The 27,431-nt window shown below is 47.9% G+C and overlaps 1 protein-coding gene across 1 annotated transcript in view; it reads left to right on the top strand.

Annotated features, from left to right (window-relative positions):
- Positions 1-7,994: 7,994 nt before the first annotated feature.
- The window catches only part of LOC135808876 (uncharacterized), a 44,782-nt gene continuing 25,345 nt past the window's right edge, over positions 7,995-27,431 (top strand). The window contains exons 1-10 of the mRNA XM_065322118.1: positions 7,995-8,349; positions 18,982-19,098; positions 20,909-20,968; positions 21,494-21,584; positions 22,905-23,043; positions 23,572-23,616; positions 24,185-24,230; positions 24,674-24,784; positions 25,720-25,824; positions 27,172-27,317. Of these exons, the coding sequence (XP_065178190.1) occupies positions 8,050-8,349; positions 18,982-19,098; positions 20,909-20,968; positions 21,494-21,584; positions 22,905-23,043; positions 23,572-23,616; positions 24,185-24,230; positions 24,674-24,784; positions 25,720-25,824; positions 27,172-27,317 (1,160 nt within the window). The 5' untranslated portion in view covers positions 7,995-8,049. The remainder of the gene's footprint in view (positions 8,350-18,981; positions 19,099-20,908; positions 20,969-21,493; positions 21,585-22,904; positions 23,044-23,571; positions 23,617-24,184; positions 24,231-24,673; positions 24,785-25,719; positions 25,825-27,171; positions 27,318-27,431) is intronic.

Raw genomic sequence — 27,431 nt, 5'->3', positions numbered from 1 at the left:
GCAGAAATAAATAAATAAATTTATGACCAGTATCACCAGTATCTATATGCGAGTGTGGTCAGTCTCTATGGTTACCGGTGTTCGGCACATCCGGTTCATGTAGTATGTTGTAAATTAGGATGCTCTTGTTTGTTGCTGATAGAAAGATTGCCACTTCCCTAGTTTTGTTTAACCAATATGCTTTTCTTTTGACAACTATAGCCACTTTCCCTTTTTAGACCTTATTTGGAAGGCCCATTCTTGCACATTCAAACAGCAGCCAAGGGAGCTAGCTCTCTTGGTTATGCTGGTAGAAGGACTGGGTCCGACCCACCGACCACCGTCCGAGGGGATCGACAGATTTCCTGTGGATATGAGATCCCCTCGTTTGAGGGGATTATGAGCCATAATCCCCTCAAACGAGGGGAGATATCCGTAGATCACCTGAAAAGGGTGGTCTATGTATAGGATATTGCACGGTTCCGAGGGGATTATTTTTCAAATCCCCAAGGCGCGCAGCGCCCCGGGGGAATCCTCGCGGACACTGTGCGCCAATATCCTGTATAGACCACACTTTTCGGGTGATCAGCAGCGCTGCATGCAGCATGAACCAGTGCACTGTGAACGGAACACCGAACGCGCAGTACCGGTAGTTCTGATATAGTCGTTTGTGTTTTGATCCACTTATTGGTTTGACTGAGGCGAATGCGGATTGTCACACACTTTCTTTGGTTTGTCTCCCAAGACGAAGCCTCATGAACTCTGCTGCTTGTTGGTAGCTGACAAGACCGTGGGGAAAAGCGATACTGATAGCGATCAAGTGAAGACGACGAAATAGTAGATAACAATTATTGTAATTACCGTATTATCTCTAATATAAGCACGGTCCTTTATTTTTTCAATGTACCTCCGCCCCGTGCTATTAATGGAGACGTTCCTTTATTGGAGACTGTTCCATTATTATTTCAACCTCATTTCAGAGGCATGTTGCCATGCCAAATTCATGTCAGACACACACATTTCAGGGTTTTTTTCGCCGGTACACAGTGTGCTTTTAATGGAGACTGGTCACTTTATTTTTTGAATGCCGCCCCAAGGTGTTCTATTATTGGAGACGTGCTATTATTGGAGACTGTGCTTATATTAGAGATAATACGGTATTTGAAAATAATTTGAGGCGCTCTGTTCGTCTGTCTAGTCTGTCACCTACCGGCGTGGAGGCCGCATTTATTCCCTACAAATCAAAGACTACAATGAAGAATTGTCAGACACTGACGTCCGTCCCATGGCTTAGTCAAATGGTGTAAGAGTATCCGAAATAAGATGGATTCACGGTTCGTGATCGTGTGGAACAAATTTGACAAGACCAGTAGAGCGTGAATGGGTACATCTACACATGGAAGAAGAGCCGGTGAGACAAGAGACTGGGTCAGCGAGGGTGGTGGTGGAGAGTGGAGTCGATGGTGAGATACATAACGACGCGAGAGAACTACTGTCACTGGGACCGAAATTCATTCCTGCCAGGAAGGTGGATGAACGCATGATTATGGAGGTGGAGGCTGGGGTGGAGCGAATGGCATTTGGGAGACGATGGAGGGAAGTCGCAAAGAAGAACAGAGAGAATGACACATATGACGAAAGAGAAAAGGAAAGGGAGGATGAAAACATGAAACCGTTGCGAAAAGATCCGAAGCTGAGAAAAATAGCTACGACGGAGAAACAGCCACCACTTATGGAAAGGGAAGAGGAAGGAAAAATGAGAAGGCTCCGGGAGAACCTCACTATGCTGTACAGGAGGGAGATGGCAATGACGGCGCCCCAGAAGACCCCACTTCGACATCTGACGGGAAAAGAACAAACGATGATCAGAGACCTACGTGAGAACAAAAGCATCATAATCAAGCCGACCGACAAGAGCAAGGGGTTTGTTGTCATGGCCAAAACACATTACATGTCCAAAATTGAACAAAAGCAGTGAGGTCAACTACGAGAGGTCCGACATTACCGTGAACGAACTGGACAAGACATCTGCTGGGATAGCAGAGGACATAACTACCGGAAAAATCCCACCACCACTCACTCGTGCACTGAAGCCACACAACTCGCGAATGTCCACCTTCTATGGACTCCCCAAAGACCACAAGCCTGGCCTCCCACTCCGCCCCGTGGTATCGACATGCGGTAGCCCGACCAGCAGTATTTCACTTCTGCTTGAGCGCATTCTTACGCAATTGCTTCCATTCGTACCTGCACATTTATCGAGTACTGAAGATTGTATGACGGCGTTGCGCAACCTCGAAAACCTCCCAGAGGAATGTATTGTAACGTCTCTGGACGTTGTGTCATTGTACTCGAATATTCCTATTCAAGAAAGCATCGATGCGGCCATAGAGATATTAGAAGAGCATGAGGAATCAGTTGATATGTTTGCACTGTCATTATCAGACATACGCGAAATGCTCATGTTTGTCCTCGAGTCAAACCATCTATCGACAGCAGCAGGGTCTAGCTATGGGCAACCACCTCGCGCCCCCATTGGCTATTATCTTTATGTCGAAATTCGAGTCACGTGCCCTGTCTGAGTATCCCTTGAAACCGCTCTTATATCGTCGGTATATTGATGATTGCATACTCGTTTGGATCTTTGGTATTGCGGCATTTCTGGCTTGTTGAGTATCTCAATTCCCGCCACCCACGCATACAATTCACCGCAGAATATACACACACGACCAACTCTCACACCATCAGTTACTTGGATCTGTCAATCTCGGTGTCAGGTGGCAAGTTGGACTGGGAGTTATTTGTCAAGTCGTCCCATAGTGGTGTACATTTGTCATATTTGTCTGCTTTGCCAATGGAAACAAAAATCGCTGTCGCCAACAACCAGATCCGCAGGGCAGTCAACAACGCAACAACGGAGGCAGGACGACAACGGGGGATTAAAAAGATCACCACACTCCTCCTTGAGAACCACTAGTACACTACCCACGGCGCATTTTACAATCAGCCATACAACACTCCGACACCGCACGGACAACCGCACGCATCCAAGAGCAGCCCCGCCAGCAGACACCACACCGGAAGGGGAAACGACAGTACACGTCACTTGTCAAGGTACCGTACGTAAATGACCAGCTTGCAAGGAGGGTTCGTCAAGTGGTCAGGTCGTTTGATAGAGATGTGCGTGTGGTCTTTACGTCCGGTCGCTCACTAATTGACTAAAGGATATGTTGGTCTCGTCGTCATTCAGCAAGCCACAATGCCCCAGGACGGTACAGCAGCAGAGGGAGAAGAGGCGGCGGGGTCGGTCGGCTGAATGTCGTGCATGCGATGGTGGTCTGAAGCGTGATGCTTGTATGTCCCAAGATGTGGTGTACTCTATGACATGTACCATCTGTCAAGAAGACTACGTCGGGGAAACAGAAAGGACAACACGCAAGAGGACCGAGGATCCTACAGACAAGCCAAGAACGCGACATTGGGAAAGCCATGGGGAGACCATTATCGACAAAAGCAGCACACCTTCCCATCGTCACCGCAGTTTTCACCATTCGCCCATCTGCAAGTTCTCGCCCGCAGGCAACGGTCATACGTTGACCGCAGAATCATGGAGGCACTATTCATGAGGAAGAGGAAGCCGGCAGTGAACAGTGACAATGGTTGGCGACTGTTGGGTGATGTGTAAATATGTCTGTCATTACCATAATTTGTGCAAGAATGTGTGCACTGTGTGTGTGTGTGTGTGTGTGTGTGTGTGTGTGTGTGTGTGTGTGTGTGTGTGTGTGTGTGTGTGTGTGTGTGTGTGTGTGTGTGTGTGTGTGTGTGTGTGTGTGTGTGTGTGTGTGTGTGTGTGTGTGTGTGTGTGTGTGTGTGTGTGTGTGTGTGTGTGTGTGTGTGTGTGTGTGTGTGTGTGTGTGTGTGTGTGTGTGTGTGTGTGTGTGTGTGTGTGTGTGTGTGTGTGTGTGTGTGTGTGTGTGTGTGTGTGTGTGTGTGTGTGTGTGTGTGTGTGTGTGTGTGTGTGTGTGTGTGTGTGTGTGTGTGTGTGTGTGTGTGTGTGTGTGTGTGTGTGTGTGTGTGTGTGTGTGTGTGTGTGTGTGTGTGTGTGTGTGTGTGTGTGTGTGTGTGTGTGTGTGTGTGTGTGTGTGTGTGTGTGTGTGTGTGTGTGTGTGTGTGTGTGTGTGTGTGTGTGTGTGTGTGTGTGTGTGTGTGTGTGTGTGTGTGTGTGTGTGTGTGTGTGTGTGTGTGTGTGTGTGTGTGTGTGTGTGTGTGTGTGTGTGTGTGTGTGTGTGTGTGTGTGTGTGTGTGTGTGTGTGTGTGTGTGTGTGTGTGTGTGTGTGTGTGTGTGTGTGTGTGTGTGTGTGTGTGTGTGTGTGTGTGTGTGTGTGTGTGTGTGTGTGTGTGTGTGTGTGTGTGTGTGTGTGTGTGTGTGTGTGTGTGTGTGTGTGTGTGTGTGTGTGTGTGTGTGTGTGTGTGTGTGTGTGTGTGTGTGTGTGTGTGTGTGTGTGTGTGTGTGTGTGTGTGTGTGTGTGTGTGTGTGTGTGTGTGTGTGTGTGTGTGTGTGTGTGTGTGTGTGTGTGTGTGTGTGTGTGTGTGTGTGTGTGTGTGTGTGTGTGTGTGTGTGTGTGTGTGTGTGTGTGTGTGTGTGTGTGTGTGTGTGTGTGTGTGTGTGTGTGTGTGTGTGTGTGTGTGTGTGTGTGTGTGTGTGTGTGTGTGTGTGTGTGTGTGTGTGTGTGTGTGTGTGTGTGTGTGTGTGTGTGTGTGTGTGTGTGTGTGTGTGTGTGTGTGTGTGTGTGTGTGTGTGTGTGTGTGTGTGTGTGTGTGTGTGTGTGTGTGTGTGTGTGTGTGTGTGTGTGTGTGTGTGTGTGTGTGTGTGTGTGTGTGTGTGTGTGTGTGTGTGTGTGTGTGTGTGTGTGTGTGTGTGTGTGTGTGTGTGTGTGTGTGTGTGTGTGTGTGTGTGTGTGTGTGTGTGTGTGTGTGTGTGTGTGTGTGTGTGTGTGTGTGTGTGTGTGTGTGTGTGTGTGTGTGTGTGTGTGTGTGTGTGTGTGTGTGTGTGTGTGTGTGTGTGTGTGTGTGTGTGTGTGTGTGTGTGTGTGTGTGTGTGTGTGTGTGTGTGTGTGTGTGTGTGTGTGTGTGTGTGTGTGTGTGTGTGTGTGTGTGTGTGTGTGTGTGTGTGTGTGTGTGTGTGTGTGTGTGTGTGTGTGTGTGTGTGTGTGTGTGTGTGTGTGTGTGTGTGTGTGTGTGTGTGTGTGTGTGTGTGTGTGTGTGTGTGTGTGTGTGTGTGTGTGTGTGTGTGTGTGTGTGTGTGTGTGTGTGTGTGTGTGTGTGTGTGTGTGTGTGTGTGTGTGTGTGTGTGTGTGTGTGTGTGTGTGTGTGTGTGTGTGTGTGTGTGTGTGTGTGTGTGTGTGTGTGTGTGTGTGTGTGTGTGTGTGTGTGTGTGTGTGTGTGTGTGTGTGTGTGTGTGTGTGTGTGTGTGTGTGTGTGTGTGTGTGTGTGTGTGTGTGTGTGTGTGTGTGTGTGTGTGTGTGTGTGTGTGTGTGTGTGTGTGTGTGTGTGTGTGTGTGTGTGTGTGTGTGTGTGTGTGTGTGTGTGTGTGTGTGTGTGTGTGTGTGTGTGTGTGTGTGTGTGTGTGTGTGTGTGTGTGTGTGTGTGTGTGTGTGTGTGTGTGTGTGTGTGTGTGTGTGTGTGTGTGTGTGTGTGTGTGTGTGTGTGTGTGTGTGTGTGTGTGTGTGTGTGTGTGTGTGTGTGTGTGTGTGTGTGTGTGTGTGTGTGTGTGTGTGTGTGTGTTCATAGCTGTGTGGTGTAGACCAGGCTGAATAACGGTGGTCAATTCTTCAGCCTTGCAAGCTGTTGAATGGTGCAATCCCAGCACAAGCTGCTATGGCTTCTGCTGTAGCATCGCTATCATCGCCTCTGGCGATGGGCGTCCAATGGTCCAATGGTGTGTGTGTGTGTGTATGTATGTGTGTGAGTGTTGCTAGAAGTGTGTATTTTTCTGCTTTGTACTCAGTAATCCTGCACTATCACTGCACTATATTTTCACTTCATACATATCACACAGAATTATAATCTCGCTTCCTGTGGTATTGCAACATTTTACGCTATACCATCACACTTTGGCCACTAGTACTTGTCACATATATATAAACCCCTGTTCTGTCTACAGTAGACTTATTCCTGATGATGGGCCTTGCCCGAAAATTTGAGCTAATGTATATCAATTGCAGTGTAGCCTAGAGACCGTTAGAGAGAGAGTGTGTACAAGGTGTGTGTACAGGATGTATGGATTCAAGTATTGGCTACAGTGGAGTCTCCAAACCTTGAGAAAAGTATACCGGTACTCTTGATAATAGTAATACTAACTCAGTCAAAATGTCATTGGTTCTTGATGTAGATCTACCCATTCAGGCTTTACCAAGAGTGCATGGACTCTTGGCTTTAGTGCAGTACTGCTTGGCTTTACAGTTTACTGCCATACTGGTCCTGTCAAATATTGTTTGTTCCACACGATCACAAACTGGTATGGTGACCTTTGAACTCTTGGACCGTAGTCCATATCTACGTACGTGTTTAGTCTAGTATACAGCACAAAAATCCTTGACAAAGTAACACTAGTTTTTGAAAAGCGGTTTTGTTGGAAACGCCAGAACTAGTGACTACATATACACCCAATTTCCAAAACTTGCTCCGATCGCTTCGATTTTGGTCTCATTCGATTCTCCCAGGCGAAGTAGATAGGCAAACTGCAAGTAAGTATTATTCAAATCGGCCCAGCCATTCTTGAAGTGCACCAACTAATACTTACTTGGACTTTCGCTGGAAACATAAATGAATGGGGCCGGGGGTGATCAATGGTGATGGGACTTGGGAGAATCGAGAACGACCGCACAGCTCAGCCAGTGCATGCAGTACAGTGTACAGTGCACACGCCTCGTCACTCGAACTGCGCGTAGACCCGGGTGCTCGAATGAGACACAGGGTACCAAAACAGAAACACCCTGAAATTGTACCTAAACTTGTTCCGATTTCGTTTAGTTTTCACAAATACCATCAACATACTGCCTGCTAACGGTATGCCAAATTTCAGCGCTGCCCGGTAAACACTTTTTGAAATACTCGCGACCCACTTTTTGCTGCGTCCTTGATTCGAGGATATGGGTCTCCTGTACGGTGCTGCCAAAGACCTGCTGAATCTGCGGCTCCACTGACCATCTTGCTCTCAAAAATGAAGTAGTAAGTTACTACTCCCTGCCCTCAACTGCCACACCAAGCGTAGACGATGGCAGACCCGTGTGCTTGAATCGGAGACGATCTGACGAGTTCGCTGTTTCTGATTCGAGCACCCAATTTTCAAATAAAAAATCCGAAGGAAATACGACAATTTTACTGCGTACTGTAGCTTGTGTTGTAGCGCACCCAGGTTCTGAATTCCTGCTGGGTGGGTCAAGCCAGACTCTCTTCCCTGTTCCATCGCCTTTCCAAAAGTATATTCTGACATTGTTGAGATTTACAGATGAGAAATTGCACACCTGTCAAATCGTTTCTGATTCGAGCACCCGGGTCTACGAAATTGCATACTTTGGTATGCTGGCGCAGAACAAATTCGCTCGTAGAGGAAGACGAAAGTGTCTCACCGCCTTGTAATTTCTCATGGCCAGTAGTTTTTCGACGCTGAAGACGATGGAATAGTCCGCGACGTTGCGATCCGACCAGAACAACCCGAAATTCATACCCTGAAAAAGCGCTGAGCGCAGAGCTCCTAAATTTTGTCGTATGGAAACGGGACTTTGGGTCTCAAGCGCACGATCATCTCCTCTCTCAGATAAAGCAATTCACTCGATGCGATATTCTACATACCGTATTATTTGACCAGTCACCTGCAGGCTGGCCACGCCGAAATGCACTGCCGGGCCATGTCGGATTCTCCCATCGGAAGTATAAACTAACGTAACTTGTTTCCAAAAAATCAGCGTCTGGGTGCGAGGGAATAAAGTCACTACCAGAACGCAGCACGAAAAATGTCTTGCCTGTGCGATGTAACGGTATGGGCTGTCGGAAAGTGAGTGCTGAGTCATGTCGAGTTTGGCATCTGCAACGCCTCGGTCATCAAATCGTGGCCAAAGATCTCGACAACGTAGCAAAATAAAAAGTGCTGGTGAAATTTCAATAGGAAATCTCAGTGCATTGCCCACACAGAAGGATAATGTCAACGCCGGCCATCGACGTTTCAGTTCCGTCAGAACAGTTATGGGCATCAAGACGAAAAAATCCCTCGACGCTCCACAGGAATTCAAGAAGAGCAACTCCTTCAGCCCATTGCCGTATTTACAGGAGGTACAGTCGGAAACACCGTGGTTCCTGTCTCCTGAATTGGTAAGCCAGACTGAATATCTTCTTGGAAAAAAGTTTGTAAAAATTAATGATATGAAAGGATTGGGAGAACTTCAAATTCAAAGGATCAGTCGGGACATTACTCATGACAAGCAAGGTCCTGGGTTCGAGTCCAGGTGGGTCTGGCATTTTTTCTCTTTTCAGGCAGTTCACTTCCCAGGGGCGTCGGACACGGTACGGTCACTACGGTATTGACCGTACCACTATTCGCCCCAAGTACCCTGTGAATCAGGGAGTCGTAAAATACCATATGTTTTTTACGACTCCCTGCTGTGAATGAATACAATGCACTGATTTGGGCTCTAATTTCCCAAAAAAATTCGGATCAGCCATCCCTCCCACACGAGTGAATTGTACTTCAGACGGGTGACCGTACCACACTAAATTACCTTCCGATGCCCCTGCTTCCCCGGCTGATCCTGATATCCTGATATGATATTATGAAAGTGAATATTTACTCATAGGCGTCGCACACGGTACGGTCACTACGGTATTGACCGTACCACTATTTACCCCAAGTACCCCGTGAATCAATAAAATGCACTGATTTGGGCTCTAAATTTCCAAAATTTTCGGCTCAGCCATCCCTCCCCCACGAGTAAATTGTACTTCAGATGGCTGACCATACCACACTAAAATACCTTCCGACACCCCTGTTACTGCGGGATTCACAGAAGCATTTTTGCACTTTCCAGTGATATAAAATTTAATTTCTTTGCGATAGGACTAGATTTGAGTGATGCGATGCGCGATGTGACGGCCGCGAAACCGAGAAATCCCCAGATCGCATCCATCCCGCAGCTCACACAGCTGTCGCAACTGGTCCATCGCAGAAGTTGAGCTTGGCTCAATTTGTTAGTTCCATGTGTTCCGTGGTCTTTGTAATTCACTTTCCGATTGTGGCCTTGACCTGCTGACTCCAGATGTGGTTCAGACCGGCAATGTCATAATTATGCCAGTGTGCATACATTAGCCCTGACTCGGGGTGTTTTAGTCAACGCGTCAATCACACCAGCCAACACGGTTCAATCCAGCAAAGGGATAGTCAATACATGCAATAAGAATAAATGCAAGGAAAGGGTCCTGGATAATAAATAATCAGGACAATATGGATCTGGCCGCCATTCTCGGGCTCTCTCGATCTCCTCGACCTTGCGCAAGCATGCGCAAATATGTACAATGTAGCTAAAACAAGTATCACATGAGACCTACGTCACTGGTCCAACACATAGCACTACTCCGGGCATGCTGAGTATGGGGAGAATGTGTACAGCAAGAACAGAGTACATATCCTATGCTTCTAGTTTACTGAAAGCTTATCATCGACTGAGAGCAAACATACCGGTACATTACATCATGAATCATACACATTATTAGATACAGCTCAGTGGGACTACTACATCCCCCCCCCCCCCCCCCTTTTCAGAAAAAGACCAGCGGTCTACCGATAGCGACATGGCGTTTGAGTCTTACGCTGCGGACGACTAGAAGCTGGTTGAACCGTACTAGGGGTTGCGGTAACGATGGCAGATGGCTAAGCACTGCGTTCGTGCACTTCCTCGTCATCATCGTCGTCTGTAGCAACATTATCGCCTGGCCGAAGCTGCATGGGCGGCGTGCGATGACCTCCTCGTAGCAGTAGATCTCCCGGAGGTTTGCCGCTAGTCGTGTTGACGGCTGACCGAACTGCTCGGAGTGCCACACAAAGTGCGTCTTCTGTTCGTGTCTCGCCAGATTGTCGCATGTGTTACTTTAATGTCTGGTGGAAACGCTCAAGTGGATGCTGCTGCGGCGTGTTTGGGACAGTGCACTCGTGACTGATTCCCCATGACTCAAGCTGTTTGCGGAATTCGTCGCTGCCGAACGGTTGTCGGCTATTAGGTGCGTTGGCATGCCAAACAGAGTAAAGATTTGGTCCAGTGCCCCGATGATGTCACTTGTCTTCTCGGCTGGTAAGCGGACAACTGCTGGATATCGGCTGTATGAATCCAGAAGGGTGAGGAACGTGCTCTGCTGTTTATACAACACGTCAATAGCGACGGTGTGCCAGGCATGAGGAGGTAGTGACGCTGGGCGCTGAGGACCAGCTGGAATATCAGTGGCTGAAATCGACATTGCCAGAAGACCTAACCGGATGGAGGCCTGTTCTCCTAGTAGCGCGGGCACAGTGCACTGCGCGTCAACGACTACAAAGATGGTCTCAGTGGTTTCGCGGCCCTGATAGCTCAGGTTACCATCAAAAATGCCCACGGCTAGTACCACTGCTTGCGCCTTGGCTGCGGCGGAGCTCAAGTCCTGCGCATCATGCTCCAAGACACTCTTTCGGGCACTGGCAGAGCTGAGTCCCCGTGCAAACAGGTGGACTCCCACAACTCCCAGTAGGTCCTCGGCACTACGATTACTGGTTAGGCTACAAATCCTCATGTCCTTTTGCACACGCAGTTGAAAGGCCTGTACTGTTTCCCCAGGACGTTGTTCGACTGAAAACAATTCCGCCAAACGGGACGCTGCACTCTGTTTCGAGCCGAAATACTCTTGGAACAATTTAATAAGGTCGTTTAGGGATTGGTTGAAGTAGTTGGCACCGTCGGGTAACTCTACGATAAATGGTGGCTCGCCAACTCGCCTAAATTGGCAGCTGCTGCCAAATACTGCTTCGACTGCTCCGTCACGTTGTGGAGCGCAAATCCAATCTCCATCTGACTTCGCCAAGTAAGGGAATGATTGTTTCCCAGCTCGTGGTCCAGGTCAAGGCGGACGCCGACTTTTACTTTTGCTGTCATTTCTCTCGTGCGTGGTGAAAACTACAAACTGCAACGCGTTAACGAGTGACTTATTTCTGAAAAGAATCCTGTTCACTGCGCCAATGTTTTAGTCAACTCGTCAATCACACCAACCAACACGGTTCAATCCAGCAAAGGGATAGTCAATACATACAATCAGAATAAATACAAGGAAAGGGTTCTGGATAATAAATAATCAGGACAATATGGATCTGGCCGCCATTCTCGGCTCTCTCTCTCGATCTCCTCGACCTTGCGCAAGCATGCGCAAATATGTACAATGGAGCTAAAACAAGTATCACATGAGACCTACGTCACTGGTCCAACACATGGCACTACTCCGGGCATGCCGAGTATGGGGAGAATGCGTATAGCAAGAACAGAGTACAATCCTGTCCTATGCTTCTAGTTTACTGAAAGCTTATCATCGACTGAGACCAAACATACATTGCGTATCGGAGCTTCGAGCTTCGAGCTTCGATATAACAGTGTATACCAACCCGAAATTGGGTTTTCCTTTGCTCGAGATAGCATTTTCAAAACGCAGTTTTACTAAAATTTGACAAACAAATTTTCGTAAGGAAAACTGCTCCACACGTGATCCATCAGCTCAAACGCGGGAACTCTAGCTTCTTCTTCACCTTTTTTCTTTGCTCGAGGAAGTGTGTAGTTGAAGTTTTCTGTTGTCTGAGTTTTCGGTATGGATTCCGCACCTCAGGATGTTTTTTCGCTAGTCCAGCAGGCTCTGGACCATGCCTTGCGCCCACTGGAGAGGCGTTTGGCATCCCTGGAAGGCCACAACACGTCCATGCCTGTGGGAAATTTGGAGTCCGGGCAAGAGCACGACTCGCGGATCGTGGATGGGACATGTACCCCGGAAACTGATCCACTCCTGATCCCGGTTGCTTCCCAATCGGCTGACTCCTCATTAGCGAGGTCTACTGCCTGCAGTAGTCAGCCCGCTCAGGCTTCCAGAGCCGGTGTTGAGCATATAATACGCGTGGTGGGTCTGTTGAGGGCGACCCGACAAATTTTCCCACGCTGCAGCCACTCGCTGCTCGGTCGACCTCGAGAGGGCCACCTAGGCTACGACCTCTCCCCTCGGACCCGAGTGGTCCTGAAGATCCAGGCAATCTGGCGCAATTAAGCCACCTGCCGCTTGGTCCGACGCTAGCGGGTGTGGAGGCTGATGATTTGGACTCCGGTAGCACACATAGCCTGGTGTCCGACGGTGTGGGTCCCAACACTGACTGGCCAGCGGAGGACGGGGATGAGGAAGAGAAAAGTTTTACCCGTCATGTCTCGCCCGAAACTGCTAAGTATCTTGAGTCATGTCTTCGCTCAGAACTCCGACGCAAATCCCGGCAGGCCATTTCCCGTCGCTACCCTCGCCCTGACACTCCAGCAGCACTAGTCCCGGCTTTGGATGCACAAGTCGCCCGCATGGTGTATGGGGCTGACAAGAAGCCGCCTCGTTCGAAGGCTCGGCCCGATAGGCCTCAGTACCTGACGCAGGCGAAATTATTGAATGTGGTGGGTCCGTTGTGTGACATACTTGAACACACGCAAAACCCTGGCCTCGGTGAGCAAGGTCAACAGATCCGGGAGGCCGCTACGGCAGCACTGCGTCTCCTGGGAGATGCTAACCAGGCACTCACCATAAAACGGCGCTCCATTTATTTATCCAAGATCCACCCCAAGCTCTCCAGCCTGGCCACTGCAGAGTTTGCTAACCCAGGAGAGTCATTATTTGGCCCTGCCCTGAACGAGCAGATAACGAAGCAGGCGGAAACAGACAAGGCTTGGGCTGACGTACTGCGTAAGCTGCCGCCAAGTCATGGTCATGTGGCTGGGAAAAACAGACGGTCGTCACGCTTCGGACAAGATCAGGGGGACGGCAACGCCAAACGCCGCAAGCCTTTAGAGGCTTCCCGTGAGCCGTTTTTTTGAGGGAGCGGAGCCCGCAGGGACGGGTGGACCTCCGCAAGCCATGCCCCTCACCGTCCACATTACCCCAAGAAGCCGCAGTGGCAGCCCCGGTCGCAACAACAGCCCAACAACAAGCATGGCCCTCCGAAGCCAAACAATGCCTGAAACGTTTCCTGCCAGAGGTGTGCTGGCAGGCGCTCCCACCAGACCTGTAATGTCAATGCACCCAGCTACCCGAGTGGGGCTTGGACTGGAGGTCCAGGGACGTCCGAGCGGCCGAATTGGTGGTCAGACCAGACGCTGGCGTCAGCTGACCGGAGACCCAGAAGTCACTCAATATGTGCAAGGGTTTTGCCTGGAGTTCAGTCGGGAACCAGTCCAGTGGCGGAAGCCACTCCCCAGGCAGATGTCCTCAGAGTTGACCGCAGTGGTGACGAAGGAAGTACAGGCACTGCAAGAGAAGGGTGCCCTGGAAGAGGTGGCCCCTGGTACACCTGGCTTTCTCAGTCCACTGTTTGTCGTACCGAAAAAGAATGGCAAGATGCGCCCAGTGGCCGACCTGCGGGAATTGAACCAGTTTGTGCAATACCACCATTTCAAAATGGAAGGTATCGCCACGCTGCGGGAGCTATTGATAAAGAACGATTTTATGGTGAAAGTGGACTTAACCGACGCATACCTGTCCATGCCAGTGCATCCAACCCTCCGTCGCTTCCTGACGGTGCAGTGGCAGAGTCGACAGTACCGATTTGCGGCTGTCCCGTTTGGCCTGGCATCTGCTCCACGGCAGTTCACCAAGCTCCTTCACCCGGTGATCACCTGCCTCCGCCAACAGGGTGTACGTCTGGTCGTGTACCTGGACGATATTCTGATCATGGCCGGATCATATCAGGAGGCGTTGCAGCATGTGGCCAATCTCATTCATCTGTTGCTGGACCTGGGCTTCCAGGTGAACTTCAGCAAGTCAGAGCTGCAGCCGGTACAAGTGGTGGAGTTTCTGGGCTTCCAGGTCAGTTCAATAGCCATGACATTAGAACTCCCCACGGACAAGGTCCATCGGACGTTGACAACTTGCCGGAGCTTAATTGCCCAGCGACAGAGTACGGTTCGACGACTTGCCAGCATCCTGGGACTGCTGTCCTCAGCAGCACCCGCGATTCTTCCCACCAACCTGCATTTGAGCGGCCTGGAATCAGTGCGGGCATCAGCCCTACGCCGGCAAGTAACATGGGAGGAGACCGTCCCGCTATGCGCAGCAGCACTGGAGGATCTGTCTTGGTGGCTTCAGCACCTGGAGGAGGTCAACGGCCGCTCTATTCTTCTGCCAGTTCCAGACCTGGTCATGCAGACGGATGCAGCATCCACAGTCGGCTGGGGAGCAGTCTGTGGTCATCGCCACGCATCAGGCCTTTGGACGGTGGCGGAGACGCACATTCATATCAACTGCCTGGAACTACGTGCAGCCTTTTTTGGTCTACAATCGCTCGCGAAGGACCTTCGGTCTGCTCATGTGATCATCGAAATCGACAACCAGGCGGCTGTATGGTGCATCAACAAAATGCGATCAACCACCAGCCCGGAGCTGAACAGCGAAGCCCAACAACTGTGGCAATGGTGCCTGGAGAAAGACATCACCATCAGAGCCGAGTACTGGCCAGGCGAATTGAATGTGGAAGCCGACTTTTGGTCACGGCAAACGGGAGCAGCACAGTGGATACTCCACCGGGAAGTCTTTCAGAGACTAGCCAACCAACTTGCTTTTCCTCTGGAAGTGGATCTGTTTGCCTCACGCACGGCTGCCCAGCTACCCCGATTTGTGAGCTGGAAGCCAGACCCGCACTCGTGGAGGACCGACGCTCTCAGCTTCACATGGTCAGACCTGAATGCGTACCTGTTTCCTCCGTTTTGTCTCCTGACGAGGTGCCTGAGAAAGATTCAGAGGGAGGAGGTAGCTCAGTGTGTGTTAGTTGCCCCGATGTGGAGAGGAGCCCCATGGTTTCCCCTCTTACTGAGCCTCTGTGTCGACCAACCAATAATGCTGCCTCATCACCCTCGTCTACTCATGAATGAGCAGGGCGACGTTCACCCTCTCGTGGAAGCGAGACAGCTGCGCTTAGTCGCTTGGCCGCTGTCGGGCGTATATGGCAGCATCAACAACTTTCAGCAGACGTGTCGTCGCTCCTCAGTTCTTCTTGGCGTGGAGGAACGAGGAAACATTACGACTCAGCTTGGTCACTGTGGTGTCAGTGGTGCCGTCAACGGGAGATTAATCCCGTTTCGCCATCTTCCGGCATAGCAACTGTCCTGCAGTACCTTACGGACCAAGTGTCGGCAGGGAAGTCCTACCGGACCATTGGAGTGTACCGCTCTGCACTGTCCAGTACCCTGCAGCCGATGGACGGCCACGCGATCGGCCAACACCCGGTCGTCTCCCGGTTGATGCGTGGCATTTATCAACAACGTCCACCTGCGCCTCGCTATTCGGCTACCTGGGACCCGGCAATCCCGCTAGGCACTCTCCAATCTTGGCCTCCGGTGAAGGATCTGTCCCTGGAGCAGCACACCCTAAAGTTGTGCTTTCTACTGGCTATAACAGGTGCTTTCAGGGCATCTGAGCTCCGGCATCTGTCAGCCGACTCCATTGGTTTGTCGCCGGAAGGTGTCTCACTGCAATTGTTGGCATTAACTAAGACACAGCGCTCTAGCAGCTTGAAGAGAGTCTTCGTAGCCAGATATCAGGTGGAAGCAGTTTGCCCTGTAGTCCACTTGGAAGCATACCTGGAACGCACAAAGGCTTTGAGACCCTCAGGTACTCAGCAGCTCTTCATCTCGGCCCGCAAGCCACACCGTGCGGTATCAGCTGCAACAATTTCTCGTTGGCTTGTGTCCGTGTTGTCCACCGCTGGCGTTGACACGTCGGTGTTCAAAGGACATTCAACCCGAGCCGCTGCATCGTCGACGGCTGCAGGCGCTGGCCTGTCAGCTGATGAGGTCATGCGCGCCGTTGGCTGGAATCAAGAGTCTACGTTCCGGCGCTTCCATCTCAGAGACCCCAGGCCTGCTGTGTCAGTCCGCATTCAGCAGGAGTTCGCAACTGGAGTATTGGCTGCTGCTGTGCCAGCATCTACACTGCCCTGAAACAATGCTGACAGTGTGCTTGTTCGTGTACGTCATGATGGTATGACTGTGTGCAAAACATACCTTCTGGACTAATCCGCTAGTTTACCTGCGTAGTGTACGCATTACAAGTAATTTCGGGACGGCCAGTGTTAGCGTCCCGCCATACTAGGTTATGAATATTTTTCCAGATTTTGGTTTTCATGTTGCCACATATTTAGTTGGTGTTAGGCCCTTGTGTTATATTCCAGCCTGGGTGTACTGATTTGCTGCGTCAAAATTATATCACTGACGCTCGTAGTCGCCATTTGTGCATAAATAACTGTTGCCACGGAGGCCGGTTGACGTGCGCTGTGAAGTATACACTGTTATATCGAAGCTCGAAGCTCCGATATGCAATTGCCCATTTCACAAGCAATGATGCATTGTGATGTGAAGTGGGGATTGTATGAGGAGCAGAGAGCGGACATATAACAGTCCCACCCGGGTACCCTCCCTAATAAGATCTATAATGCGCTGAAAAAAGGGTGAAGAAGAAGCTAGAGTTCCCGCGTTTGAGCTGATGGATCACGTGTGGAGCAGTTTTCCTTACGAAAATTTGTTTGTCAAATTTTAGTAAAACTGCGTTTTGAAAATGCTATCTCGAGCAAAGGAAAACCCGATTTCGGGTTGGTATACACTGTTATATCTCCGCTCTCCGCTCCAATCCCCACTTCACATCACAATGCATCATTGCTTGTGAAATGGGCAATTACATCATGAATCATACACATTATTAGATACAGTTCAGTGGGACTACTACGCAGAGCAACTGGACGGGTAGCCCTGGAGCTAACCCCACATCGTTTCATGTTCTAGTCACCCGTGTTATCTCCCTAAATGCCGCGACTTTGTGGGGATAAATCCAACCTCTCTAGGGCTGCATGACCAAGTCCACTAAAAGTTTGTGTAGTCGACGCGCTATTTTTCCACATGGAGTGAGTCGAAGCTATGCCAAATGCAAACTTTTGACTGGTGCTACTAAAAAAATCCATAGCGACATTACATGGGCAAGGGAATAATTTGAAACGGTGCGAGTCTCCCTCTCTGCCCCCTGGTCTGGTACGCATTTGGGGTCTAGTTTCACTTACAACATGTGGAACACAGCCTACAGCAAAAGAAAGACACCATACAGGTACATGTTGATGGCTTGCAGCCATCAAAATTGGAAAGAAATCCATCCATTGCCACTTAGGGTTGGTTCACATAAGCAAAATCGGCGCCGTAAGACATCGGCGGTGAGCCAGCTCCTGATCCGTTGCGCATGTGGTTCGAGTACCAAATCTACAAAGTAGTACAGAATGTGCCGAAATGCTACGACAGCTTTGCCAATCGAAGCTTGAATTCTTTGTTTCTTCGGTAGTTCAAGGTCCTTTGGTGATGGCCACTCGATGCTTCCTTTTACTGGAGATCATGAAACTGCTTCTACACATTTTATTGCAGTCTAGTAAGCGATGGTGTCGAAATTATGCTTGCAAACGTTGATGAAGTCACAAGAACTTGCCAATGTACCGTATTTTCCCCATTAAACGTGCACGTCTCCAATACTAGTACGTCTCCAATTGTAGTACACGTTGAGTGTGGATCAAAAATATAAAAGGACACGTCTCTAAAAAAAGTACATGCCGGTATGACGTGATGGGCATTACTGGGGTATAGATACCAGGGTCCACCTTACTTCGTTTTTCTTACCCGTTCATCATCTTTGTGTCTTTGTACACTGATCCTTACCATGGTTGGATGTATTTACAGCCTTACAGCATCATCAGAGAAGTTCCGCACTATGTTAAGTTGAGCAACTTTACGTTAGTGGGCGGGGAAAACCCGTGAATTCGCGAGTTTGCACTCCACTTACGGAAAGTTGTCTACGTAGAGTACGTAGATAGGGCTCTGATAACGTAGCTGGTCCGTAAGTGGATTGGGGTACACATTTATGACTCTCTCCCCAAGTCGATCTGGTCGTACACTGCCGCGTTCGGAGTTGCCAAGGGCAGCTACGTGATTTGAAGACTCCGTATGGCGGAACACAGATGCGCATGCAGTTTACGTAAGACTTTCCGTAGATCAACTACGTTTTTTACTAACGTAATTACGTTATGCGGAACCTCTCTATTATCACGAGTTGTTTGCCACCCAACCCAGGCAATCAATCTTTCCAGAAACAATAAAAGTACACGTCTCCAATACTAGTACAGTCTCCTATAGTAGTACATGTCTGACCACCTTTGAAAAAATAAAAGGACTGTACATTTATTGGGGAAAATACGGTATCCATCGTATTTTTTTTCGTATTTGCCTCATAAGTTGCACAACAGTCAAGCAGACATCCGAGAAGGACGGGTTGACATGCTGACTTATTTGCCACCTTGAAGCGACTACAAGAATGGCGAACGGACCTCCTCTCTAGCTTCAATTTAGGAAAATTTAGGACAAGTATTGGTTTGAAACTTTGACAAAGTCTGGCTCCCGGCACCGGCGATCACTGGCGCGAACGGTTCACAAACCACTTTTGGTCAAAATTCTACGGGATCAGTTCCGGGGCAGATCGCAAGAGCCCAACTTTGCCGGCGGTCCCTTGCGATTATTTACCGTATGATTTTGTTACGACTGCACTGGTTCACAAAATCGCAATGCGCCGGGAGAGGTTGCAAGAGGCCCACTGCCGGTGACTCCCGGCGTGTACCGGCGATATGTGAACCAACCCTTTTAACAAGTTTTTTTGGTTTTCGAAAACTTCCCTGTCCAGAAACAAGGTTTGCTGAAAGATCTCAAGAGTGTAGTCAAACATCAGGTGGGATGCCCAATTGGAACCAAGAAGGAGCTTGCAGACCTTGACTTGGAACTGTTGAACCATGTCCATTCTGTGAGTATGTATTTTATTGTAATAATAGGGCTTCGAAGTGTGATGTCAGGTCCTTGACAACTTCGTAGCAACTGGGTACGCGCGGGCACAAACAAGTTCACACCCATCGTGTCCCCCAGCACGTGGTGTTTTGCACTGAAAATTTCAAATATTACATCATGGCTTGCGCAGATTAGAGCAGATACCTCACACAAACGCGAAGTACCCGATACCCTTTTATTGTCCTTTCGGGACACAAGTTTGCTAGCTTTGTCCTCCTTTCTGCAGGGCACAGTAGAGCAGTGACTTGCATGAAATTAAAATTACAAAATCGGGATGCGAATCCTGCACTTATTATTGCCTCCCCAAGGAGCCTGGAGGTCGATTCGTACGTCTTGCATGCAGGTAAAGTTTTCTTTCGCTGTCTGTGAGAGGTGATTCTTTGCGCTGTATCCTTTCTCGTGAAATCGGACATCTGAATTTGCTCTCTTTATGAGGCGGAAAGATGCTGAAGCCAGCGAGAATTAATCTCTGATCAGAACTCTGAAATATTTTCGCCAGCTCGTCGCAGACCCTTTGTTTCATCTTCAAAATACTGGGAAGACCAGTCATTGCTCCATCAGCTTAGCAAACCTCTAATTATCAGCAAGGGGCACCTACATGTACATGTACATTGTACATGTCGAAAAGCTGCTTTTTCAAGCAAAACATCGATTCCCACCACCAGAAACCTGCATATTACTGCAAAAACAGTGAAGAGCAAGGGGACGCTAAAGTTTGTGTGTGCCCAAAAATCTCGTTGGCATGCGTTGTCAAGTATATGTGACTTCATCACTTCGAAGCCCTATAGAAAGGCTACTAAGTTCTTTTTAAATTGAAGTTGCAGTTCATTTTGTTGTAGCATGAACTTTCAAGACTGTATGCAAGACAGAAAGTTTTGGGAAATGCCCGTTTCCGATCCCAGGGAGCAAGCGTCTCATTGCTCTTCACCTGAATCTTTTTGGTTAGTTCGGGCCACCTGTTTTCTGCATGCAACCACAAAAAGTAAGGACTGAAACTTGAATTTCTGATTCTGACAAGGCAAATGTGAGCCATGATCAGCTAAAACTGACCCATCCTTTTGCCAAAAAATCAAGAAAATCGCGGTTTTCAGAACTGCGGGGAAATCCTTTCATCAGAGAAGAAAGGAGATGGATCCTAGCTGATGCCAATCTCTCATATGCTCCTAGTGCAACTCATCACCCAGGTAATTTGTCCTTGGGTCCCTGTAAAGCTGCAGACGAGGAGCATTGTGCTAGGCTGCATAGACTCACAGTAAGCTGTTGCCGATTAGACCCGTTCCAGCAGTGGCTGGCGGCCCTAATCAGCTCTGATGTTTTTGAATTCTTTATTCTCACGAATGTTGGGGAGAGCATTGACAGTCGAGGCTTCCGGCATGTTGGAATTTCTCACATCTCTCACTCGATCGAACAATTTTCTATAATTCCCAGCCAATCAATTCGTGGTGAGTGTGTACAATGCGCAAAGCATAATATTTGTAATCAATCTATAGAACTGAAAATGCAGCAGTTGCTTATCTACTTCAAGGACACGTTGAAGTAAACACAAGATCCTATCCTACCGCAGCAGAGCTGTGATAATTTTGTGAATACCTACCCGATAAGTCAAGATGAATCACGATTGTGCTTTCAACAATATCTGTACTTATCGCCGACCGGAATCAGCGTATGTGAATGCACCAAAAGACTTGTTTGTTTCCAGATCACGAAATCTGTCCGAAATTCCCATGCATCGTTTGGTGTGTTGTTTTTTTATTGTTTGCTGCCATCAGGTCTTGGCCATGCCTAGTGCAGTTACGTCTAGTCAGAAGACAATGTATCATCTGGAAAAAGTATGCTTTCTCTTGATCTGTGACTATCTTGTTCTAGATGATAGCACGTATTTCCTTTCATTTGTATTGGTTTATGGTAAGGGTGAAGCGACTGAATCTATAAGTCAGCTGGCCTGTTGATAATGTGAAAAGAAAGTGTTTTAAAAGGATGGCATTTCTCTTGCCTACTGGCAAAAAAGGAACGGCAACATCTTGATTTTGATGGTTGTTTGTCCTGCACTGGCTTCACCTGCCCTTGTTGCTTCATTGCCGAGTGCCAGTCAAGGGTTTCATTTGCGTCTTGAAACTGGGATGCGCAGAAATTACTTAACCTCATAACTGCAAAAGCGGCATTCAAGCTTGACTGTAGCTCAATGTACATGCAGTGCATTAAAGGCAGCAGTTCCTCCGTGGTTCAGCTGGTAAGGTCCGGTGACACATAACATTTGGTGGCTGCCTTTCCGGAGGTGCTACCAGCCAAGAGACATGGAGCAAACTATGGTCTCATGAGCATTGCCTGTCTTTGTTCTTGTACTCACTGTACAGTGGGGAAAGTATCATCAGAAGTTGATCGTGTCCATTATCAATGGGAGAAGGCTGTGGTGTGGAAAGGAAAAACACGATGCCAGGCTTGCCTGTAAGACAGTAGCAATATCCAAAGTCCATCAGCACAAGATTGTGCAACTGCCTTTACTACCTGTATCCAGTGCAGTGGCGACAGAGTTCCACATCACATGATATGATTCAATAGGTTATGTTGTGGTACAGATTGTGTGTATGTGTTTGACACGCAATGTGAATTTCTGCCGTCGCGGACCCCACAGACTGGAGTTGCACTCTCAGGGGTTCTGTACTCTTGGGAATGATAATGTAACTTAGAACCGCATGCATGCACATGTGCGTGCATGGCCCATTGACCTGTGCACACGCATAGATATGCATACAAACTCACCATTGCAAAATGCACTTACCAACTCTGCTCGCACCTACACATCAATTAGCTGCTTGACCAAGAAACATTTCCTGTCTCAGTAAAGGAAAAGCGGTACAGTAAGATCGGGCGCCGAAGAACACCTCGCCGAAGAACACCCAGGCTGGAAAACCGGCAAAATTTAAGAACAGTCCAGGCTAGAATTATCAGATTTAAGAACACTAGATCTACATTGTACGTAGATCTACATTGTACATGTATGGGAGGTGAGTACATGTCATGTACACGTGTAAACAGTAACTGCTACATGTACAGTCATTCCCATTTACGACACCCACTAGTTTAGAAGTACTACATTGCACTACATGTACATGTACATGTACATGTCCATGACAAACGTCATGACGTCACTCGACTCGCCGCGCGCGTGCGTGTGAATAAGAACGGTCTGGCTAGAATCAAAAATTTAAGAACTTTCCTAGGCTGCGCTCGAGCCCCTGCGTTCTTCGGCGCCCGATCTTACTGTAGGGGACCCGGCTGTCTTGTGCTGTGCAGTATGACAAGATACAACAATCAGGGCACAATTACCATGCGTCACGAGAACATCACGCAACACGTGCCCGTGTGGTCTAATTTAATTTGTCTTTGCTGATCAAAGCTGGCATTTTGCAATGTGCTAACCGGTATATAGTAAATGTGCAATCTTCGCACAAAATCTCCAGACAGCTAAATGTTTCGACCTTGCTGGCTCTCATCGGCGGAGCTCGGAGTGCATGTGCAATTTGCAAATTTTATTCCATCTTTAGTCAGTTCACAATCACTTACTTACAAGCTTACAGTCTCTTCTCAACTTGTACCGTATACAGAATGGTAGTGCAAGTTGCGATGAGGCTGCTATCCCATTGGTAATTGGCTATTAATAATGTGAAGCCGTGGGAGGCATCCAACCTTACTTTGATTTATCCAGTTCAGGTTGTTAACTTGTGATAGTCAGTTGTGCACTGTATTTTACTCCTTTCATTACAGGTAAGTGCCAAGTACAGGTGCAGCTTGAGTTAGTGGTAACTACACCATGCTCCAACCAGCCGGACTCAAGCGAATCCGAATGTGCTATAACTAAACTGGCTTCGAACAGCCAGACAGAGTGGAACAGCAGGCACGAGCTGTAAGTGCTGTACCTATGCAAAGTATCATATTGATACACAATGGTTGTTCATCACTTCACTGATACATGTGTGCTTCACGTTCAGCCCTAGGATATTGTACACGGCTATTTGCGTACCTTCAGTATTGACTAAAGGGATTCTCCTTATTTTTGTAAATAAGAGATGGACAAGTTGGAACCAGTTATGACTGAGGGTATGTGATCTGGTTACAAAGTAACATGGTGAACCATTAGTCATGACGCATACCAATTATCCTTCCTCTTATCTGTTGGCCTGGCACGAGGAGAACATGGATGCAGTGAATGGGATTTTCGGTTTTTGACCACTTGCTGGTGAGCTGATCTACTCACCTCCCACCGATTTAGGAGCTGCATCTGCGCCTTGATCCTTGAAGGGTGGTGGCGTTCCTACGGATGCGGAAAACTCGGTTTCAACCAAGTCTCACGCGAACCGTGAATTTATTTTATTTTATCTGTTATTGACTTGCCGTCTGAGTTCTTCCCATTTTGTTTCCTTTTTTCTTTCAGATCGATTGGAAAAGTGCAAGATCTTTCTTTGTCTGTTAAGCTACTGTAAGGTCCTTCAAAATCAAAATGCTGTGTGTCATAGGTATTATGACCATGTGGTCAGGATTACCATATTTGAGTTGTCTCTTGATTGTATAAACTACAGTAGCTCTTCCTTATCCACCTTTTTGGGGCAATGGTCTGCAAAAGAATGGATGGATAAGTGAAGTCCATGCTTTGCTACATGCATGTCTACACTCCAAAGGCACAATATAATCAGATCCACTTGCATTACAGTAGGTGCTGTACGAACGACCTGTGGTATTTTTTTACTTTGTCCCGGCGCACACTGCTCTTTGCCATGGACTTTCAGCACAGGAGGCACTCCTGGGTCTCTCAGACTCTCTTCTGCTTCCAGTATCCGCATGTTTGTGAGCAAAATGTGGATGACTGAAGTCATTTACAAGTAAAACATGAATATGCGAGGGTGTACTATGCATTTGAATGACCTTCAATGTTCATCTACCGTAGTTCACAATGCTGTATTGCAAGGAACTTTAGGACGTAATTATGTATCCTGTTTTACTCAACATTTACTGGCTTTGCATCATTTCTGTGTTGTGTTTCTGTGCAGGCAGAAGAATAGCAATCTGATCGGAAGTGCCCGCATACCCTTAAAGGTATATACAGACCATCCAGTAGTAATAATTTTAAAGGTCATTGAATGTCAGTAGTGTCAGTACTCACCATCAGTACGTGTATTGTGCCAACTGTCGCACATTCAGATTCACAGTATCTTGGCTTTTAGGGGTTCCACACATGTGCGCATGCGCACACACACGCGTGCGCGTGCGCGCGCACGTGCACACACACACACACACACACACACACACACATATGAGTACAGTCACGGAAACAACGGCGTGGTGGGAATGGGAGAATCTTTGTTCAAATATGATACTGTATGTGGTTCTTCAACTCCTAGTGTGTCATCTGTTACGACACTGATCGGTTCTCTTTTCTAAAATATGTTTCGGTTACAGCTCTGTGCTGTGATTTTCTTGTCTCGGCACGATCAATTATTCACCCATTTCTGTTGGTTTGTGCATGTTGTGTTGCCCAGGATATCCTTGTATCCAGGTATGAGTCCTGGATTGAGCTGAAGACAGAACGGGACTCCTCTGTTGATTCAAGTGGAGAGATAAAGCTGTGCATCAATTATGCACTGGAAAAGGTACCTGCTGCAATGAATTGTTAAAATCTGTTCAACAGTCCATATAATTATCAACATTTGATGTACATGTCCATGAAGATGTTGGTAGTGTGTGTGTGTGTGTGTGTGTGTGTGTGCGTGCGCGCGCGCGTGCGTGCATGTGTACATGTGTGTGTGTGTGTGTGTGTGTGTGTGTGTGCGCGCGTGTGTGTGTGTGTGTGTGTGTGTGTGTGTGTGTGTGTGTGTGTGTGTTCATGGCTCATGAGGTTTTTAAAAACATTGCTCATTAATAATCGTATGATGTCCAGTCATGGGTAAGATGAGAAAACGGTGTTCAGAACTAAAGATATACCATAAAATTCCGTAAATAAGCCCACCCTAAATAACGCCCATGTCCGATAATAAGCCCAGTTTTAGGCGGTGTACACTTCAAGTCCGTTTTAGCGCCCATGCCCGAAATAAGCCCAGGGCGTAAAGTGGACTCAAAATGACCAGCGCGCGAGCGTGCGTTCGCGTACAAACTGTAAAGTGGACTCAAATTTTGTGGTTTGATGTACCTGTACCGCGCTCAGTGTGAATGGTGGTTCACTGAAACTAGTGCCCGTACTAGTGGGTTGCTGATAGATTGATCTTCTGCAGATTGCGTCCGAAATAACGCCCATGCCCTAAAATAAGCCCATGCCCAAATATACCCCCGGTTTTTGACGCTCTGCAAAGTATACGCCCGGGGCTTATTAACGGAATTTTACGGTAAGACAACAGTTCTGCACAAGCGGACTGTTGGAATGGCCTGGTTTCTCCATCGTTGAAAGTTACTGGTCTGTTGCAAGATGATTACACTGCTGCACATTTCTTCCATTATTTCATTCCTACTTCAGTACGAGGGTGAAAGTGTTTCTTTTCAAATGTTCCAGAACCGACAGACCTAAATATGCTTGAATGTGTCTGCTTCGCAGATGCCAAAGGTACACTCTTGCAAGATCGCCGAGGATGTGTTTGAGCTGGCAGCTCAGACATTTATTTTCCAAGACTTCAAGTTTGTGTCGAAAAGCCACTCTCAGGTTGGTGCCATGTAGTGAATACACTTTGTGTTTTTATGTAAATAAGAATCATTCTGAATTTCTCTTTCTGGTGATAGCTTGCACCAAGAGTGCATGGCCCTAAGCACTTGCAAATCCTGCATATTCAGTGCTGTAGTGACAGAATTGATACCATTAAACACAATGTTATGGTGCAATGCTCCTTGTACGTGTGATTTACGACGCTTGTGCAAAGATGCCAGTGCATCGCATGCGTCTGCTCACACACATTTGTATATGGTCAGATTGTAGAATGTTCCTGGCCAGCCATTCATTCATGCCCAGTACAGTACGGATCGGCTATAGCGTTGGTGTTTGATTTTCGTGAAAATATCACTATAGGCGATAACAGGCGATCTGCATACTTAGGTATGCCTGACACATGCGTGTATGGTGTCATTCGAATCAGTGCAGCGTGCAGAAGCGTGCTGTGCATGTGACTGTGCAGTACGCGCAGTGCAGACTGCAGAGCTACTTCTACTTCCTGCAGAAACAAAAACTTCGTGACTTTTTGACAGGAGTTTTCAAGGAGTTGTTGTGCTCAACAAATGTGTTCTTTTGGAAGAGAAACACTTCAACACATTCAATCGACATATCAACAATATCTACAGGATCGATTAGTGGGAGTAGAGTCTCAGTCTTGGTCGCCATCGCTCGACTCATCACCGCTGAAACCGTTCCAAGTGGCAGGTCGATTGACGCGTGATGTCGTATGTCACGGAGAAGCTTCTCCGCGTCCCTGATCGTCTTCGCTGTTACCTGAATGCCTTCTCCAACATCTCGGCGGAGACCACGGTAGCGCTTCAGCGCTGGTACTCATTACTGCCTCCGCTCTTGCTCGAGGATGCCCCGGAACAACAAGCACAGCCAACGCCAAACATTTCGAATTTCCTCCGAGGAATATCATAGTCGTACCACTCGGTACCAGTGCTTCCTGACTGCCGCGATCAGATCTCGCCAAGTACGATGTATAATTTTTTATGATCATCACTATAGCCGATGAAAAATGTATGCAATAAAATCATTTTGACAAAGAAATCGTATCATTATAGCTGATATATTACTATAGCCGATTCGATATGTATAGAAAGGGGTGGTTTACGAAAATGAATTTGAGAATACGATCACTATAAGAGGCATATTACTATAGCCGACAACCCTATAGCCGATCCGCACTGTATCAGCTCACAGTAGCAAATGTTCCATTGAAGTAGATATACGGGAATTGGCTGATTGGCTGTCAGGTATGCTGGGAACCTGTCGGAATGTGCCCCTGAGTTTTTTTAATGGTATTGTCTTGTGTCACTGTGTCTCTTGTATTGTGTGTAGGCAAGGAACAGTGTGTCAGCTAAAGAAGGCAGGCCTAATAAACTGACAGAATTCTGTTGGGACGGGGAATTGCAGGACCTCTCCATGTATCTTCTACTTCAGATGCAGCATCAGTATAATCTCAGTGAATGCTGTGTCAATGTTCGGTATGTGCATCCATAATTATTATATCAACACTCTTCGAATGTTGCTTGTCCGCTCCTCTGTAAAATGAGGTGTTTCACTGATCAGTAGACTTCCTCTAAAAGTATCCGGGCAGT

Source organism: Sycon ciliatum, chromosome 2, assembly GCF_964019385.1.
Source record: "Sycon ciliatum chromosome 2, ocSycCili1.1, whole genome shotgun sequence".
NCBI classification, from domain to species: Eukaryota; Metazoa; Porifera; class Calcarea; order Leucosolenida; family Sycettidae; genus Sycon; species Sycon ciliatum.
Note: the sequence above shows the minus strand (reverse complement) of the source record. Positions and strands in the feature narration are given on the sequence as shown.